At 48.5% G+C, this 18,680-nt stretch overlaps 1 protein-coding gene across 3 annotated transcripts in view; it reads left to right on the forward strand.

The window, feature by feature from the left end:
* The window catches only part of Ttc12 (tetratricopeptide repeat domain 12), a 42,147-nt gene that overhangs the window by 17,474 nt on the left and 5,993 nt on the right, over positions 1 to 18,680 (forward strand). For all 3 annotated transcript variants that reach the window (XM_042682886.1, XM_042682883.1, XM_042682884.1), the window contains 12 exons: positions 2,439 to 2,498; positions 6,713 to 6,784; positions 7,875 to 7,935; positions 8,615 to 8,803; positions 9,934 to 10,003; positions 10,712 to 10,800; positions 11,555 to 11,723; positions 13,305 to 13,397; positions 15,053 to 15,113; positions 15,779 to 15,916; positions 16,371 to 16,463; positions 16,906 to 16,974. In XM_042682886.1, coding sequence (XP_042538820.1) covers positions 2,439 to 2,498; positions 6,713 to 6,784; positions 7,875 to 7,935; positions 8,615 to 8,803; positions 9,934 to 10,003; positions 10,712 to 10,800; positions 11,555 to 11,723; positions 13,305 to 13,397; positions 15,053 to 15,113; positions 15,779 to 15,916; positions 16,371 to 16,463; positions 16,906 to 16,974 — 1,164 coding nt within the window. The remainder of the gene's footprint in view (positions 1 to 2,438; positions 2,499 to 6,712; positions 6,785 to 7,874; positions 7,936 to 8,614; positions 8,804 to 9,933; positions 10,004 to 10,711; positions 10,801 to 11,554; positions 11,724 to 13,304; positions 13,398 to 15,052; positions 15,114 to 15,778; positions 15,917 to 16,370; positions 16,464 to 16,905; positions 16,975 to 18,680) is intronic.

Consider the following 18,680-nt stretch of genomic DNA (forward strand, 5'->3'; position numbering starts at 1 on the left):
TGAGGATCTTGGTTCAAAGCCGGCATGAATAAGTTCCTGAGACTCTTATCTCCTCTTAGCTACTGAAAGGCCTATGGAGCTGTGGATCAAGTGATAGAACTCCAGCCTTGAGTGAAAAAGCTAAGGGATAGTGCCCAGGCCGAGTTCAAGCCCTAGTACTAGCACAAAATCATCAGCAGCAGCAGCAGCAGCAGCATCACTTGATGATTATTACTATTCCAAGCACAGTATAACCTCATTAGTTCAGCCCTTTGCAGACATCCACCTGGTGATGAGGTATTAATTGCCTACCTCATGTGTGGTAAAACTTTATAAAAGGAGGTAAATTGACAGACAAGATGGCTAGAGGTAGATTGAGCACCGTACAGCTTATCATTGTAGCAAAGCTATAGTTATTGAAGGCAGAAAGCTGCCATATACCTTCTCTAATGCTCTGCTTGCAGTTGCTCTTCAGCACATCCTTGGTAAGTTACATAACTGGAGACATAATAAATCCATTTGAGGAATTAAGTTTCTGTTGACAATTCAGAGGAATCATTTAAATGTAAGCAATTAATACTGCAATTACATCCCATTCTTGATTTATCTCGCAGTTCTGGTCCCTAGAAACATCTACTGATAGGTGCTCATTCAGGATTGTGGCTCTGAAGTGATTCAAAAGCAATAAAATGGAATTGCTTTGGGAATGTTATGTAATTTAGACTTATATCTCATTAGACTGCCCATCCCCCAGTTTGTCTAAATTAGTTACATTTTTACTGTACTTAGTTTTAAGCAGCTCTTTGATACATTCTGAAGAATCACATCAACAGTGAGTCTGGATTAATACAAGTAAACGCAAAAGAAAAGCTTTAGGGGAGCAATTTCTCTCAGGCTTCCCAAAGAGAAAGCTTATTCAGAGACAAATAGAAAGTCATTGACTATTTTTAAAATGGATCTCCTGTTTCCATGCAGTGCTGGAAAACACTTAATAAGGACCCTGTGAATTGAGTGTTTCTTGCTAAAAACAAAAAAACAGCAGCAAAAATAAATAACAACTCCCTACCCTTTCACCGCTTTGTTTTTCTCCCAGAATTAATGTTATGATCAATAGATTGCTGATGTCATTTATGTGAGTTTAGCATTTAATTACCATTTTGGAAGAAGAGAAAAGAATAGTTCCTCCTGAAATGTGAAAAAGCCAAGGAGAACAGAGACATGACAGGGTGCTGAGTGCAAGCCTTAACAAGGAAAAGAACTTGGCTTATCTCACTCAGCACATTAATCTCCAGTTGCGCCCATTTTCCTGCCAATGACATAATTTCATTCTCCTTCATGGCTGTGAATAATATTCCATGGCATAAAAAGCAAGAGGCTGTGTAGAGACTGGGCCCTGACTCACAGTGGTTACGGGTCTCTATGGAGAGGCTAACTGCTTCCTCACAGCTGACTCAAATGCAGCCCACGGCTCTGAACACAGATGGCTCCAAGGGTTTTCTTCAGTTAACCCACAGCGCCCAGGTTAATGAAGGTGCTGGGCTGCTCTTGCTTCCTATGCCCACAAAGAGCTGCCCTGCAGAAACTCAGAAACTGCCTGCTTTCCCCCCTGTCTTTGGCCATGGACCTCACAACTGGCTTGTCGGGGTAACCAGCTCATCTGAGCAGTGGGATGTCACGGGGCCTCGTTAAGGTTTTGGTCACGGGCAACCCTGCCTGTGGCATTGGCTTTATTATGGGTGACTGGTGGGATCCTAGAACAGCCACTCTCCCTTCCTGGAGCTTGGCCTTCCTTCCTCACCTGAATCCCCAGTTTGGTTTGCATTGTCTTCCAAAGTCCCTTCTTGATTCCCTTTCATGCATGGTGTCCTCTTGGAACACTCACTGCAGGGTGGACGCCGGAGAGGAGCTCTTCCTTGTACTTGTGGTTAGTGCATTGGCCATTTTCTCTCTGCCACGCCTGACCCTCCTCCGGCTTGCTCTGCACCAAGGGTCTGGCCAGGATGCACTGAGGTCTTGGTCCCCTACTCCTCTAGTTTCTGTTGGGGTTCAGATCAGAGGGAAGGACAGCACTGAGATGGGGTTCTTCATCTCCTGGCTTCACAGCTCCCATGAAGGCCGTGTAAAGGCCTCCGCTCATGTCAGCTGGTCCCACATGGTCTTCTCTCCTCCCTCCTCCTCCTCCTCTGTTTCCCTCCTCCTCGCTGTGGTCATGGAGGCTCACTTTGATAGCCCTGGGGTTCTGTAACACCCTTGATGGCCCCTGAACCTTGTCCTGCCCTTGTTAGTGGTCCCTTGGCAAAATCCACTTGGATCTCCAGGGTGAATATGCTACCTGATTCCTGCTGGGCCCTGCCTGGTACAGGGCGGCCGATACAGCTGCTCCTTGTGGCTGTTCTTTCTGTACTGAGCAGAGTGCTCTGTGCAGAGCTGTGTTTGAGTGTCCATCTGTGTCATTACAGGCTTACAGTAAACTCGGGGACTACCAGAAGGTGCTGGTGGATTGCAACTGGGCTCTGAAGGTAAGACAATATCTCCTTTCCCAGGCGCCCAGGTTGGTTCTACTCAAGACAAATGTCTTAATCCTAAAATAATGGAGGGTGCTGCTAGTCTGGTGGTAGGAAAGAGTATGAGCTGCAGCCAGAGCCTGCCTCCTCACCTACACAATGAGATGGAATGTTGCAAGGGTCATGATACCACTCAGAAACGGCCCAGCTCAGAGCGGGCACTTCCACAGATGCTCTGCTAGTACTTTTCAAGGCCTTGCATTGCAGTGGCTCATTCCTGCCCCCCCCCATCCCCACTTTTATTATCTGGTGCTTTTGTCTACATCATACTAGAAAACTTTCTTAAATTTTTTTTTAAAATTTTATTGTCAAGGTGATGTACATAGCGGTTACAGGTCCATAAGTAAGGTAGAGAGTACATTTCTTGTCAAAGCTGTTCCTCCCTCCCTCATTTTTCTCCCACTTTCCCTCCCTCCCACCCCCCATTGAAATCTCTTTCTTCTTGAGCCAGCTGTAGGAGCTCATTTCCACTATATTCCCATTTTTCCTCATCCATTTAGGCTGTTTCAGCCTTAATAAATAATTGGAATTGTATTATACTGACCCCTATTTGTAGAGGGAAAAAAATCAGAAGAGAGAATTCCTGTTGTTCAACTTCAGTCAGGCCTCAGGCACTTACCACCATGATTTACATAAGTACTCCTTCCAGAGCCTGCCCAAGGAAGCAGTCCAAGGTGCAGTGAAGTAAGGCCTGTTTGTTTTGGAAATGGCATGATTACTCCTTAGAGACATTATTTCGGATGACAAGATGTTAAAATAACCCTCCATCCACATTTCCCTGTGCTCCATTGTCACTGGGGTCTGTAACTAAAGAGTCAAAGCTAGCGTATCTCAGAGGTCTGCGCCCACACATTGCTGCCTGCAGAGAAGGGAAATGAGCCCCACACCCTGCCACAAACAAGAAGCAGAAATTTGCTTTTAAAACATGTTTTTAATATTTAAAAAGCCCCTGGTGAATCGATATGGCATTCTCTAAAATGCGTCTCTTTGTTTTACTGTTACTCATTTATTTACTTTTAATATTCAAGTGCTTTTACAGCGTCTCAGTTTAGCAGGTCAGTTTCTGAGTACAGTGCAGCTTGATCAATGCTACTCTTCCATCATTCTCCCTCATCTCTCCCCATCCCCTCATATTATTGCATTTCTCTTTATTTTAATATGCCAATATTGTTTTAAGCAGCTTGTGATCAAGTAAAACTACGGCAGGCAGTAGAATGCTCCAGGTGGTTCCTTAGGAGAGCACATTCAGCCTGACTTCCTAACCATGGCTAACCCAAGACTACCCATTCACACTAGTGTGCTGGCCCTGTCTACCTGCTTGGTTGTTAATAGGGGGTAGCAGAAGAGGAGCCAAGTAAGCAAAGGAAATGGAGGCGAATTAGGAAGCCACCTTTGCTTGTGATGGTTCACAGTACTCAAGGGATCTTTCAAAACTGACATTTGGAGAATCCCCTGTCTCCAAGCATCATTCCAGGGCACTGGAGAGGTCCTGAAGTTAGGAGAGTTACCTGAAGCTGTGGATAGTATCAAGTCTCCTCACTCCAGCATAGACCCACTAACCTGCACAGCCCCCTTGTTTGATCACGATTTCTTCTCTCCACCATCTCCCTACAAGAGAAGAACAAGGCAAGGGGTCCTTGTTGGTGGTTTTAACCATCATTTGCCACACGCTTAACACAGCCTGTTCTGTTCTGCTCCGGCCCACTGTTGTCCTGATTTTTCTCACAAGTTAAGCCTCAGAGATGAACTAAGTAATGTATGCAGGATCACAGAACCAGTGTTAGTCTGACTGTAAGCCACCCCCTTCGCCATCTGCCGTAAATGGCCTTGTCTCAACCCACAACCCCCTATAATCCCCTGATGTGGTATAGCTTCCACAAAGGCCTGTTCCCAAATCTGAATTATAATACAGCATAATTAACGATGAGCAGAGCTGATGTGAGGTCATGCCGACACGCAGTATTATTAAAATACCAGCCAGGCTCCCAGGTGGAGCGGTTTGGATGGATGGGCCAAAATGTTCCAGGAATTCTCAAAGTAGTAACATTCGTTGGTTCTTCGTGGAAGCGGTAAATTCAAAGAAAAAGTTTCATTCTCTGTACCATTATTATTAGCATTAGTGCTTTCACACCCGTTTAACATTCTTGACACTTTTAAATTGGTGGAGACAAGCCGGTGTGGTGGCATTTGAGGACTGACGATCCTTTTCGAGGAAAGGAAAGGCAGCAAGGCTGCTTTCAATCAGGACTGGGATCATTTCTTTCCTGGCAGAACACTTCCCACACAAAGAAATACACTCTTCCTCCATGTCACGGTTCCTTTCAAGGGAACCTGGGGCTCATGCAAGGGGAGCCTGAGCGTGGATACGTGGTCACAGGAGAATGGGCCTGGTATGAGCAGTGTCTACCAGTGGCTCTTTGCACTGGTCATGGGGAAGATGGAGCCACGGTGACACCTGCTTCTCAGTGATACACCCACCGAGGCCGTGGCTCAGGCTTTCAGTGTTCTGCCAGTGAATTATTTGCTGTGACTATTTCAGTTTAAGAACTGAAATGTTGGAGTTGCCTCTTTTCCCCTTTTGACTGTGCCTTTCCTGCTTCCTTGATGGGATCTGTGGCGTTACCAGGCTCACAGCTCTGCTCCGGACGTCCATGGAAACACGCCTCCAAGGCTGGCTCTGACAATTCTCACTTCCTCTTTTACTAGGAGTCGGCTTTTCTTTAGATCGCTTTTGCTCTGAAATGGATTCCCGCTCTTATAACTCCACCACCAGCAGCTCGTGACGCATTGTCTGGAGCCATGCTCCGTGCTTTCCATGCCATTATTAGCATCACCGTCCAGACCAGGAAAATGAACATCCAGTATGTTAGGTTGGCCTAGCCAGCACCCTGCTCCTGGTGAGGGATTGAACACAGATTTACCCAGAACACATGACCTCCTAACCTTGCTAAGGCTTATGGGTAGGGAACCTTTTTTTCTGCTAAAAACCACAAGGATATTGCTCACAACACTTGTGGGGCCAGGCACTGGTGGCTGACACCTATAATCCCAGCTACTCAGGAGGCTGAGATCTGAGGATTTCGATGAGAAGCCAACCCAGGCAGCCATGAGACTCTAATCTCCAATTAACTACCAGAAAACTGCAAGTGGCACCATGGTTCAAAGGAGTAGAGCACTAGCCTTGAGCAAAAAGACTCAGGGACAGTGCTCAGGCCCTGAGTTCAAGTCCCACAACTGACCGCCCCCGCTCCCCCCAAAAAGCTCATTAGCTATGCAAATCATCTGCCTCTTTAGACAGCCAAGGGCAGCTGGCAAGAAGCATATGGGTCCATTTTGTCACATCCCAAATCATTTTGAGGGTCTGGAGTCCATGGACCAGTTGTTCCCTACCCCTTAATCCCTAACGGACATCTCACCCAGTTACTGCCTTGTAACGACACGAGGCTAATTTAACCAGGCTATTGTAAATCAGATTCATGTCCCTGTGCCAAATTATTCCTTGCAGAGTTCTAACAAAGATAAAGGAGAGGACAGGTCAGTGCAGAAACACCTCCCCCGAATAGAAGATTCTCAGCCATACGTTTCAGTAGTGTCTTTGGAAAGCGGGGGACATCCTCCAGGCCTCAAATGATAGATGTGACGTATATATGTACTGCAGCTCACTCGGGAGGAGGAACAAACCTCCCGGCCCCACATAAATACTGGTAGCACCAGCTGTTTTCCCAGAGCCAATTCTTTCTCCTGCAATAAATCAGTTCTCCGAACTTACCTACTTAGTTATTCGGCCTGGAGAGCTGAACAAATGACTGGCCCCACCCTACATACTAATTTCATTGGCCCAGGGGGCAAGGGTGGGGGGGAGAGGGAGCTAGTGGCATTGTGAGCATTCTAGGTGATTCTAACTGAAACCCATGTTAAGCGAGCGCTCTTCCAAGTTAAGAGCTTCCGGTTTGCTTCCTGAGTATGTCTCAACTAAACGAAGATGAAAACTGGCATGTACCATTGCTTTGGCAGAGGACTTCTCCTCCACTCAGGCCCCTCACGGGCAACAGTTAGACCAGTCACAGACATACAGCCCCAGCAGTCAACCTGAGAACACTTGTGTCTGCCTTCGTTCTGTTAGGGAAGTGGCTAACGAAACCTCTGACCAGCCATTCTCTTTCACGCAGTGTGATGAAGCCTACACAAAGGCCTACTTCCACATGGGGAAAGCCCACCTGGCCCTGAAAAACTACAGGGAGGTAAGTTCGTAGGGGAATACAAGAGGCATGAGACGTTGGCATCGTGGTTCCTGGTTAGCCTGGATTGAAAAGCTTGTGAGACCCCATCTCAACAGAGGGGAGCTACACGTGGTGTCATGTTCCTGACACCTCAACAGCTACAAGAGGCCTACCATAGGCAGATCGTGGTCCAGGCACATGCCTAGGCAGAAAGCAAGACCCCGTCTCAAAAACCACCATTAAATAAAGGTGCTGGATGGGTAGCTCTGCAGTAGAGTCAATGACACCAGGAAAGAACCCTTTATCTTTTTACCCTGGGCCTTTGGTATGGTACCTGGGTTTGAACTCAAGACCGATCACTTGCTAGGCAGGCCCCCTACCCATTGAACCACACCCCGAGCCCTTCCTGCTTTAGTTATTTTCCAGGCGAGTCTGTTGCTTTTGTCCCAGGCTAGCCAGACCACAGTCCTGCTACCTGCACCTCTGGAGTGTTAGGATTACGTGTATACCACCACACCTAGCTTGTTGTTCAGGCAGGGTCTCACTCTGCCTGGGCTGGGGTCAAGCTGCAGTCCTCCCCCTCTCCATCTCCCAATAGCTGCAATTACAACCGGGAGCTACCCCTCCTGGCCCTCAGCTTGTGTCCTGAAGTTGGCAGCCTGTTTTCCTCTTCCCGTCTCTCATTCAACACTGTCTCCAGTTTCATTTATTCCTTACTTCCCCGTGGGCATAGGTAACAGTTAGCCTCCTGTTCTTTCTTATTGCAAATGTCATATGCATGTGTTGCATTTACATTATGATTTTTCATATCCCAAATAGACACAACCCACCAAAAAAGGTAAGACTGGATATTTTTCACCGATGTCTATATCTGACTGCACAGATGAGTTTTAAAATGATGCGTGTTTCCACCACACACACACAGAACCTGAAGAGTGTAAACGAAGTGTCCAGTGCACACCCTGTACCCCACGGCCAGCTCCCGTGCAGGAAACGTGAGCAGGCTGGGAACAAGCCGATAATAACGAAGCCTCATCCTTGATGCCTGCTGCCTGCTTTGTAATCACCGTCACCCCCAACCTCTTTGCAAGGTCTTGCTTCTGTTTTGCAGGCTAGAGAGTGTTACGAGAAGATCCTAGAAATCAACCCCAAGCTGCAGACACAGGTGAAAGGTGAGTCCGGTCCTGCTGGTGTCCTCTCTGAGTCTCTTTCCCCTTCCAGCACCTCCCATAGGTGCCTTCCTACCTTCCTCCCTTCTCTGCCCTGGCCAGGCCAGCAGCCCTCCCTGCCTTCCCTGCACAGCCTCGCTCTGCTCCGCTTCGTCCCTCGCTTCCCTCCGCCACCTGCGTGCCTTTCTCTTCTGTGTGTCTTCTTGCAGAGCTTTCGCACTGCTCTGAATCCACAAGGCCTTAAGATTCTCGATAGAGACTGTGCCTTGTTTGTGTCCTTGATCTTTGCTGAAGAAGAGTTTGAATTATTTCAATGTTTTGTGCTTCTCAACCTCCCACCCTTGAGAGGGAGGGAGGGAGGGAGGGAAGGAGAGAGGGGGAAAAAAGGAAGGGAGGAAAGGAAGGGAGGAGAGGAGAAGAGAGGAGAGGAAGGAGACAGTGAGGAGGGGAGGAAAAAGAAGGGAGGGAGGAAGAGAGGGAAGGAGGGCAGAAAGGAAGAGGAGAGGGAGGACAGAGGGAAAGAGGGAAGGAAAAACAGAAGGGAGGGAGAAAGAGGGAAGGAAAGGAGAAGAAGAGAGGGAGGAAGGAGGGATGGAAGGAGGGAGGGGAGGTGTTCTTGTACAGTATTAGTTATTAGAGTATTGCTTTGTTGAGAGTTTTTTTTCCCCCCATATGTTGCTAGAATACCTCATGCAGGTCAATCTTCAGGAGAAGGTAGATCTTCAAGAGAAGGAAGCCCATGAAATTCTGGCTTTAGGAAAGAACACAGCTGTGACCACCAAAAATCTCCTGGAGACCCTGTCCAGGCCGGACCAGGCACCGCTGTTCTATGCAGGGGGGATGGAAATCCTGACGGAAATAATGAAGCAGTGTAAGCCCCAGATGTGTGGCGGGGTCTGGAGTAGAGTCAGCATGCTGGACCAGCGCCTAGAGGTCTTGACTTTGTGACCCCAAGAATCCCTCCCACAAATACCGAGTGCACACCCATGCTAATGTAGATCCCGAGGGATCCCTTACACCCCACCCTCTCTTCCAAACACGCACATGCTCGGCACACACGCAGTAAATACCACATACACACGAGCACAGCACTTACTCTCCTGGTCTATAGACGTGTATACACACACCACATGCCTCCTCCGTCATAAATACTTACATCCACGTATTTATTCCACACACTCAGTCATCACACACGCCCCAAACACTTTACATGTACCCCTCTCCCCCCAAAATGTCCTGTGGTACCCAGTAGAGATTCTTAATGGGATAAACAGCACAGTTCACCTGGATTACACTAATTGGCTGCTTCGAATGTGAACATAGTTTCAGAGGAAACGTTTTCTTCTCCTAATGAGAGCCATGCTGCTCTGTGCTCCCAAATCTTGTCAACACCAAAGCCAGGGCTGAAGCAAGTCTCGTTGCTCAGTGGCGGGAGGCTCTTTGCACAAACCGTGGCCTCTCTGGCTTTTCTTTAGTGTACAATGGAGGCTCTGAGGTTTCTTCTCCAGAGCCTGGAAACAGCTTGGAAATAAATATTTAAGATCAGATGCGTGTGCCAGTCTTCTCCGGAAGTTTTGGAGCACCTAGAGGCTCTGAAACTTCCCGATGCTGACTTGTGCCACAAACCTGCCCAGCCACCCAGCCCCGCCCTCCTTTTCTGAGTAGTTCCTCTGTCTGTGGCATCATGTGGCTGGTAGTAATTGTGTTCTTTTTTTTTTTTTCAGAATGAAAAAGTATTTGTCTCTAGTTCAGCCTGGTAGCACATGCCTGTAATCCCAGCACTGGGGAAACTGAGGCAGGAGCAGTTTGAGGCCAGTCTGGGCCACATAGCAAGAACCTCTGTGTGTGTGTGTGTGTGTGTGTGTGTGTGTGTGTGTGTGTGTGTGTGTGTGTGTGTATGTGAGAGAGAGAGAGAAAGAGAGAGAGGTTTGTTTTGATGCCGTGATCATCTCAATTGAGTTCTCATGACCAGCTGACACCTTTCCCACGGATTTGTTTCAGGCACAGAACGCACTTTATTCAGAACCCACAGTGGATTCAGCATCATCAATGACAACAAGGTCCTAAGAAGGTAGGGACACTTGGGCAGACAAGGCCAGGGAACACTACCATCGCGTGTGAAACCGGTTAGTAAGCAGTTCACGCAGGAGATGGTATTCCTCTGTGCCCCACCCCCACCCCATCCCTGTCAGCTGGGGTTCCCTCTTCTGGTACAAAGCTCCCACGTGAACACCCTCGAGCTTGGAGCCTGGGGCCACTTGAGTCGGGCTGTAGCAATACATGAAGAGGGAGACAGCAGCATGCCTCAGAGATGCTCTGGGCATCACAGTGGTAGAGAGATGGCCCTTTATACTGCTCTCCAGGGTCTCCAAGATTGCTGCCTATTCTCTATCTGCTTTTTAAATTTGTAAATCATAATAGGAAGTGGAATCAGCCAGGTCCTGGCTAGGCCCGTTCGAATCCCATCTACACTTACTTTATATCTCCCTTGTGCTTGGATGACCCTGAGACTTAAGGTCCCAGCGTGGGTTGGAGCGAGCTCTCCACCATGGCCCCTGGCTCACAGCACCCACTGCGGACCTGTCCCCTCCATCCTGTGTCCTAAGCCAGGACCTCAAGACTCAGTGACGGGCAGTCCTTGAGTCCTGGTGGGTGACCTGTGGTTCTGCACGTAAACGTTTACTTTCTTAACCTTGCATCCGGTGAGACTCGGGATAAAACCAAGTAGAAAGAAAATGGATACTGATTGCATGTGGCTCACTCACCCTGTCCCCTCTAGGTGCTTATTAGCCGAAAAGAAGGATGCAGTAGAAGAGACCGTCTGTGTGTCTGTTCTGAAGCTCTGGCAAGCAGTGTGCTACGAGAATGGTAAGCCTGCTCATCTGTGCCAGTCATGCTGCAGGTGTGACCAGCTGTGTGGCCAGGCATGATGTCTGTCCCTGAAGGCCGGGCCCTGGAGAGCTGGTGTCTAGACCTTCCTCTCCAAAAACTGTGAGGATCAAAAAGCAAGGTCTGCACTGTAGTTATGTTTCCCGAACCTTCCTCCTTGGCTGCCCAAGTCTCACGAGATGGCTGCTCATGCTAATGGGATAGAAGGATGGAGAGTTCCCTTTCCCCTCTGCCCCCCAAAAGTACAGTTTGTCTTGAGATGTGTGACTTGTCATCCAGCACCTCCAGACACTGCTGGGTGGCAAAGGCTGCTCTGGCCCCTGTCTGATTTTGGATAGTCTGAAGCGAGCCTCCACTTAGGCCAGTTCCTTCCCCTTTGCTCCTGTATTCAGACCCCACACACACGGAGGGAAGGAGATGGTTGGTGTGTGTCAGTTCCTGTCTGGTGCAATCATATATTGACTCACCGAGTCCCAGTCATCTTCAGTAGGTGCATTACACTCTCGACTTACTGACAGGAACCGGGGGTGGGGGGCAAGACTTTATAACTGCGAATCTAAAACCCCTGTTCATCCTGACCCACCAGATCTGGTTCTGGAGTCTTGCTCTTAGACACCATTATCCTGCCTCCCAAATGAGTGGAGACCTGTTTACCCCCTAGAGCGGTAGGGGCAGAACTGGGGCTTGGTGGCACCATGACTCCTACAAAGCACGTCACCCATGTGTTTTGCAGAAGAAAACCAGCGATTCCTTGTGATGCATCCAGACAGGGCTGGCCTGCTGCTCTCCTTCTTGACGTCCCCAGTCCTGGCCATCAGGCAGCAGAGCCTGACCCTGATTCTCCAGCTCGCCCAGACAGAGAACGGACGGAGCCTTATCATCAGCCACCTTGACCTGACCCAGTAAGGCCCCCGGGCAGCTTTCATCCCAAGTCATCAGTCAACAGACAGGAACAGATTGGCCTGTCGCCCTCCCCTGGGTTCTGATGTGTGGCTGCCATCAGCCTTTATGAGGGATCAGTGACAGACACAGCCCTGGAGGAGAACACCGCCGCTTCTAGCGGAAGCAGTGCTATCTCTGCATCTCACGGAGCCCTTTCTAAAACAACACAGGGTAGAACTTCATGAAACAAATGTGGTTGATGGCTCAAGTCTACAGAGCTAGAGTGGCCTGTCTCCTAAGAAAGCTTCCTACAAACCTTACCTAGTGCCTGGTAGTGTCTTTCTTTATTATTTGTTTTATTCATACTCGTTTTCTTATTCTTTAGCTTTCTTTATCTTTCGATTATTAGTACGGACATATGAAATTACCACATTTGCATGAGAAATGTTTTCATCCCAGCCATTTCCTATGGTTCAATCTAATACAATAGTAGCACTGGTCACATCCTGCCGCGTACATGTTACAGACAGGAACTAAAGGCAGTCAGCCTGCCTTGGTACTACTGACTGCTCCTTTCTGGCAGGATAGAACTGTGTCACACGTCACCCTTGCTGGGGAAGATGGTCCCCTGCTTCTGTAGTAGAGAGGTTCTGGGGAGTGTCTTTGGCCACTCAGCCTTGACAGTAGGAAAAGCCACCAATGTCATGCCTCTGGGATTCCTATGTTTACAGTCATTCGGGGTATGTGAGTCAGGGTCACCTCTAACTGGGGTGACAGTGCAGTCATTGGTACTCTGAAACTCTTCTCTGACCTACAGTCCACCCACAGGGACAGCTTCTCTATCTACAGGGCAGGGGACGGCAGCAGGAAGGAAGGGACACGCTGTCCTCTGTAGGTAATGAGTGTGGCTGGAGGAGCGTTGTCCTGGGATGAGGAAGCTGACTTGCCTGTGTCTCCCAAGACTAAATCCAAATGCTCTCGGGCTGTTGTCTCATTCTGTGCTATGAAAGTTCATTAGCCTTCATCTTTAAGACCAAAAACAAGAGAATTCAATGGTTGGAGGAGGAGGAATCCAAATGGTGTCTGGCAGCAGGAATTCTGGAGTAGGCTCCTGAGGAAGTCGGGGATGTATAAAAGCTTAGGACCATCCAGCACGCATGCCCAGATTCCATTGTGTCTGAACCAGAGCTTTGATTGTCATTGCTTCCATTTGTCATGGGACGGGGATGCGGGTGGGCTTCCCTGCCCCACTAGTGAAGATAAGAGCTCACCTCCTCAGGCAGCCCAGCCGCATCCTGAGAAGCTCTCTCCATACATCAGCCTCAAACTACCCGCCCCGCAGCAGGGGCCTGGTCCAGCCTTTGGAAGGTGCATCCGGTCCCACTGTCCAGTGCCAAGGGAAGCCAGGTTTTCCCAGGTCAAGCATCCAAGTTCCCTTGGCAGAGCTTCTGGGGCAGCCTGCCTGGACAATCCTTCTAGCTTTTCTCCCCGTGGATGCTGCTCCTTCCCAGATTCCTCAAAAGGTCTCTTTGCTGGGCCTCTGGGAGTTTGAGGACAGGCCACTCTGAGGTGTTTATGGGGTTGGGGTTTGTTTGTTGCAGATTGTTGGAGGCCCTGCTGTTATTTCTCGAGTTCTCAGATAAGAAGGCCAACACCGCCATGGGACTGCTCACAGACTTGTTTCTGGAAGAAAGGTAATGTTTTATTTCCCGAAATGGATAGTTCTCCCACTTGAGATGCACTAGGTGATTTTTCTCGTGTGCAGAGATATGAGGCCAGCCTCCTCCCGAGTGTGTGGCATCTCCCAGAGGTCTGCGGTCCACACTCGCCCTAGCCCCTCTGGGTACAGGGTAGTCAGACCTCCATGAGTTTGGAGCAGAAACTGCTAAAAGCAGTCCGCTCTTTCTATCTGGATTCTATCAAATGCACATCAAAAATGTTGAAAAAGTACATCTGTGCTGAATATAGAGAGATGTTTTCCTTGTCATTCCCTAAATAATTCAGTAGAGCATCTATTTATATGACACCATGCTATTAAGTATCTAGTAACCTAAAGAGTAGAGGTTATTTAATGATACAAGAGGACTGGGTAACAACTCACCCTATTATCATAGCTACTTGGGAGGCTGAGATCAAGAAGATCACAGTGTGAACCAGCCAGGACAAAAAGTTCCTAAGATCCCATCTCAATCAATAAACCATTGAACGTGGTAATGCTGTCCTGCCATCACAGCCCCAAGGGAAACACCTAGGAAGGTGGTAGTCTGGGCCTGTCTGGGCAACCTTTAGAAAAAAATAGCAAAGTAAAAAGAATTGTAATAAAGAATAAAGGCGAAAGGACCAAGAAGCTGAGCACTGGTGGCTCATGCTGCAGTCCCAGCTACTCAGGAAGCTAAGATGTGAGGATCAGAGCTTAAAGCCAGCCCAGGAAGAGAAATCTGTGAGACTCTTACATCCAGTTAACCAGCAAAAAGGCAGAACTAGAGTTGTGGCTCAAGTGGTAGAGTACCAGCCTTGAGTAAAAAAGCAGAGCAAGAGTGCCGGGCTCTGATTTCAAGCCCCAGTACCAACACGCACGCACTCACAAATGATCATGTGGGTTATATGCAAATACTAACCCCCATTTTATATAAGTCCCTTAGGACTTGAGCACCCACAGACCTTGGGATCCAGGGGGCTTCTGGAAGCGGGCCCTTGCACGACTGTTGAGAGCAAGCACATGGTAGCATCCTCTTGGGCTGCCAGAGGCACTGTGCATAGCCATCTCTGCCTGGCTGGTTTGTCTTGCCTTGCTCTGTGATTTTTACGTCATGTCTTATTTTCTTGGTTCTTTGTCTTTCCCTATGCACTTCAGGGGTTTTGCCTAGAAACCCTTGCACACCAGAGAAAGGCTGGTTCTCACAGCCAGGCCAGCTGGCTGGAACTATGGGATGCCACACCAGCACATGGAGACGTGTGTGCATCTGGGCCCTCCTGGTAGCTGTGACAAGTGTACATGCTCACACTGTGGTCGCCACCTGTGCAGGGCACACAGGACGCACAGGTGTGGAACAGGGGAGGGGAGCCAGCACAAGGTCAGCTTGGCAGAGTCCAGCAAAGCTGCCCCCGAGGTCTGTCATTCGACATCAAAGCAGATTCGCCAGACTTAGACATCTTAAAGCCACTTTACATCCACCCAGTGACCTTTTTGCTTTTCTTTCCTGTTTTGCTGGCTCAGAAAAAATGATCCACACCTGCTGTAGATCAGAGGGACACTTTATCACCATCTGCTACCTTACCCAAGAGGCTGTGTGTTCCAGTGACAGTTTGTGTCATTTAGAAATAATGCTGGCTGCTGTTTTCTCCACAGATTTCAAGTCTGGTTCCAGGCCAGCCTTCCAGACGTTCTGCCCATGCTCACCGGTGTCCTGGTGAGCAGCCTCCCAGTCCCCCATTTTCCTTCCCTTCTCCATGACAGGTGCTCAGAAACTTAGGCAGAGCTGTGTAAATACAGTTTGCAGCCCAGAATGCCTGTTGTCTCTCAGGTTGACTCATCGTTTATTTACAACTGGAATCGATGCAGATGTCAGTTGTCAAAACAACTACAGGTGGAGCAGGTGGAGACGGCATATGGGAGGGCTGCGCGTGAGCCGCACTTTAGGGGAAGACAGGAGATCCATCTCCTTCAGCTGGTTCCTGGTGCAGTGCTGTCACCAGGACAGCCTGCAACTCCGTCCCCAAAGGGAAATCCGCCCCAGCAGGAAGGCAGTTGAGCCATCTGAGCTGATGAGGCCGAGGATAGATAGCGAGAGTTCTCCCTGGAGAGAGTGTTGGACTTGGTGAACTGGAAAAGTACCAGGACCAACCTCACCCCAACAACAGACATCTATGAAGAATTGCTCAGAAGGGAAAGGCCTGAGCCAGGTCCTGTTGGCCCTTTTTGGTCTGCCTCTTGCCTTCATCCTGTGGCTATGGTGACCCCTTTGCCATTCGAGGTGATGAGGAGCTCTCTGGAGAGTGAGGGTTGATACTAGGGACTTGTGTGCCATTCTCCACCTGCTCTCTGAGGCTTCCATTTCTCTTGATTCACTTGTAGAAGAGAGACCCCATGTTGACCAGCACCTCCGCCTTCTGCCAATGTGTCAGCATGATGGGGAACCTCAGTGCCAAGCCTGACGCCCGGAGACACATGTGGGCCTACGAAAAATTCCCAGATGCCTGCTTGGGCCTCCTGGTATTTTAGCTCTTCTATTCAAAATGGGTCTTTTATCCTCTTTGTGGGCATTGACTTCTTAATGCATGGCTTTTCCAAAAATTCTGTCTTTCTTTTGGGGCATTGGGGCCCCAATGGTTTAATACCTTCCATAGCCATAGATTTTGTGGACTGTGGCCTCTATATCAAGTCTCCCACCCACCTTGGAGAGATGTGGAGGATTTGGGTGGAGCTGGCCTGATCATCCATTTCCAACAGCCCATTCTTCAGTGGAAATCCAGAACCAAGCTCTTTACAGAAGGTACCCTTCTGTGTCTCTGCTAACCACAGAACTAGTCTCTGAGCACTTCCCATAACTTAAGCCCAGAGCATTGACCGTTTGGGGAGCATGGGCATCTGAGACCCTGTCTAAAAGAAGAGCTGGCCATGAAGTGCTCCATTAAAGCCATCAGTGGTCATCTTGTTTCCTCTCAAGGTCACATGTGAGGAAGACCTCTTCCGAGATGTCATATACACCCTCCTGGGCCTTGTCATGAACCTGTGTCTTCAAGTCCCCCTTGTCTCAGAGGTATGAAATTTCTGTCCCCCACCTCCCCCCAGGATCCCTGGGACAGACAAAGCACATCTTACTGCATAGAATCTTTCACTTACAAAGAGAATGTATACGCATGAGCCTGACCCCTGGCAGTGGGAGTAAGGAGGGCATTCTGTCACTTTGCTGAGGGCAAGATGAATCATATGTGCATTCAGAAAACTATTCACATGTCCAGTACTGGGCACTGCGTTTACGAAGTCAAATAGAACATGACCCTGGTTGGTGGAGTACAGCAAGAGTTAGGGAAGACAGACACAGGAAGGGAGGGCAGAGGAGGGAGCAAGGTGGGAGAAATCGACAGAAGTAGAGGCCTTGAGGACATGGACCCCCTCCCCCTGACTTTGTTGCTCAGAAGAAGTTCTACAGAGAATTTTATCTGGGCATTAAGATCACCCTCTCCGCTCTGTGGTTGTAGGCATGGGCCATGGAGGTAAGCAGGAAGTGCCTGTCTCTACTCAACAGCCAGGATGGAGGAATCCTGACAGTAAGTCTCTCTGGATATCCAGACTCAGTGTTCTTACTCTTGTTTGTGTTTGCTTTCAATACCATTATGATGACTTTATTTGCAGTCTCTGCAAACCCACTGTCTCTCCCAGGTATGGTGTGAATAATGCCACAAGCACACAAATGCCAAATTTCACCTACGCTTTTGGAGATTGGGTGATATCCCTTCTGGTATCCTGCTTGTGACCCCTCTCACATCCAAGAACTCTAGTTAAACCCTTTTCTGTATATTCTAGATTCTAACCAGCATGTACATGTGGTCTGCTTGACTTACCCTACTTCAAGAGATGCTGTATACAGGTTAGACAGCCCAAGGATTTAGTTTAGCATTTTTTTTTCTGTCCTCAGAAGACTGTGCCCACAAGTTTGAGACCAGTGCTCTTGGAGGCTGGTTGTTTGGGGCCCCTTTGGAGGTACACACTAGAATGACTTTCATACTTCGGTTTCTGACATTTTTGCTAAGAAAACTGGCCTAGTGTGGTTAGCACAGTGCACCAGAAGAATGTCAGTATGATTCAAAAGACTACTTGCCATCAACCCAGTGTATATTCTTCACATGCATTAGTTAGTCATCACCTCCATTTTTCTGGCCCTTGAGTAGAACACACCCTCCACCATCTTGGGCCTAAATAGGAATTCTGTCATCTGGAGCAGAATTCTGGGACTACAGAGCAGCTCAGGGAAACAAGATTGATGAGATGATGATACCCAGGTTTGTCCAGCCTCACTCTGGAGACAGAGGCATCAGGGAGAGAGAGTGGAAATCTACATTGACACACTGGAGAGGTGAGAGGTCACCAATGGGTAATTTTAATGCATTTCTGGAAGACAGAGATCGCCTGTGATTTGCAGATTAAAGATTCCTTCATGGGCTGGGAATGTGGCCTAGTGGTAGAGTGCTTGCCTTGTATGCTTGAAGTGCTGGGTTTGATTCCTCAGTACCACATACACAGAAAAAGCCAGAAGGGGCACTATGGCTTAAGTGGTAGAGCACTAGTCTTGAGCAAAAAGAAGCTTAGGAACAGCTCTCAGGCCCTGAATTCAGATAATTCGGGACTGGCAAAAAGAGAGAGAGAGAGACAGAGACAGAGACAGAGAGACAGAGACAGAGAGAGAGACAGAGAGACGGGGGGGGGGCAGGGCTGGAGGCAGCAGAGTGGCCTAGTCCTGGAAGGATGGAGATTTTACAGTAGCAGGGACACTGAAGGCACTACCAGGAATAGGAACTACATGTGGCAGGCAGGCATCCATCCCCAAGCATAAAATCAGAGCTGTTATTTTGTTTGTTTTTCTTCAGTACTGGGGATTAAACTCAGGGCCTCATATTTGCTAGACAAGCACTCTACCAATTCAGTTCTTTTTTTCCCCTTTAGTTTGTTTTTCAAATAGAATATACCACTTTTGCTCAGGCCGGCCTCAGACCATAATCATCCTGCCTGCCACCATGTCCAGCTTTTCGTCTTTCTTTTTCTTTTCAGAAGCACCGTAAAATAGGCTTTATTTAGAACATTGAAAAAGGAATTGTAGAGACCACTGTATTAGGGCTTTTGCAATGGATTTAAGTCCTGCATGTATTTACTTCTCTTAACAAGTTGCAAGACCAGAGAAAAGAGATTTTTCCTTATAGAACCATCTCTCTTGGGTGTCACCTGTCTTTCTGCCAGTTCATAAATTTCCTGTAGGCAC

Source organism: Dipodomys spectabilis, unplaced genomic scaffold, assembly GCF_019054845.1.
Source record: "Dipodomys spectabilis isolate Male_0828 unplaced genomic scaffold, ASM1905484v1 ptg000076l, whole genome shotgun sequence".
Taxonomy (NCBI): Eukaryota; Metazoa; Chordata; class Mammalia; order Rodentia; family Heteromyidae; genus Dipodomys; species Dipodomys spectabilis.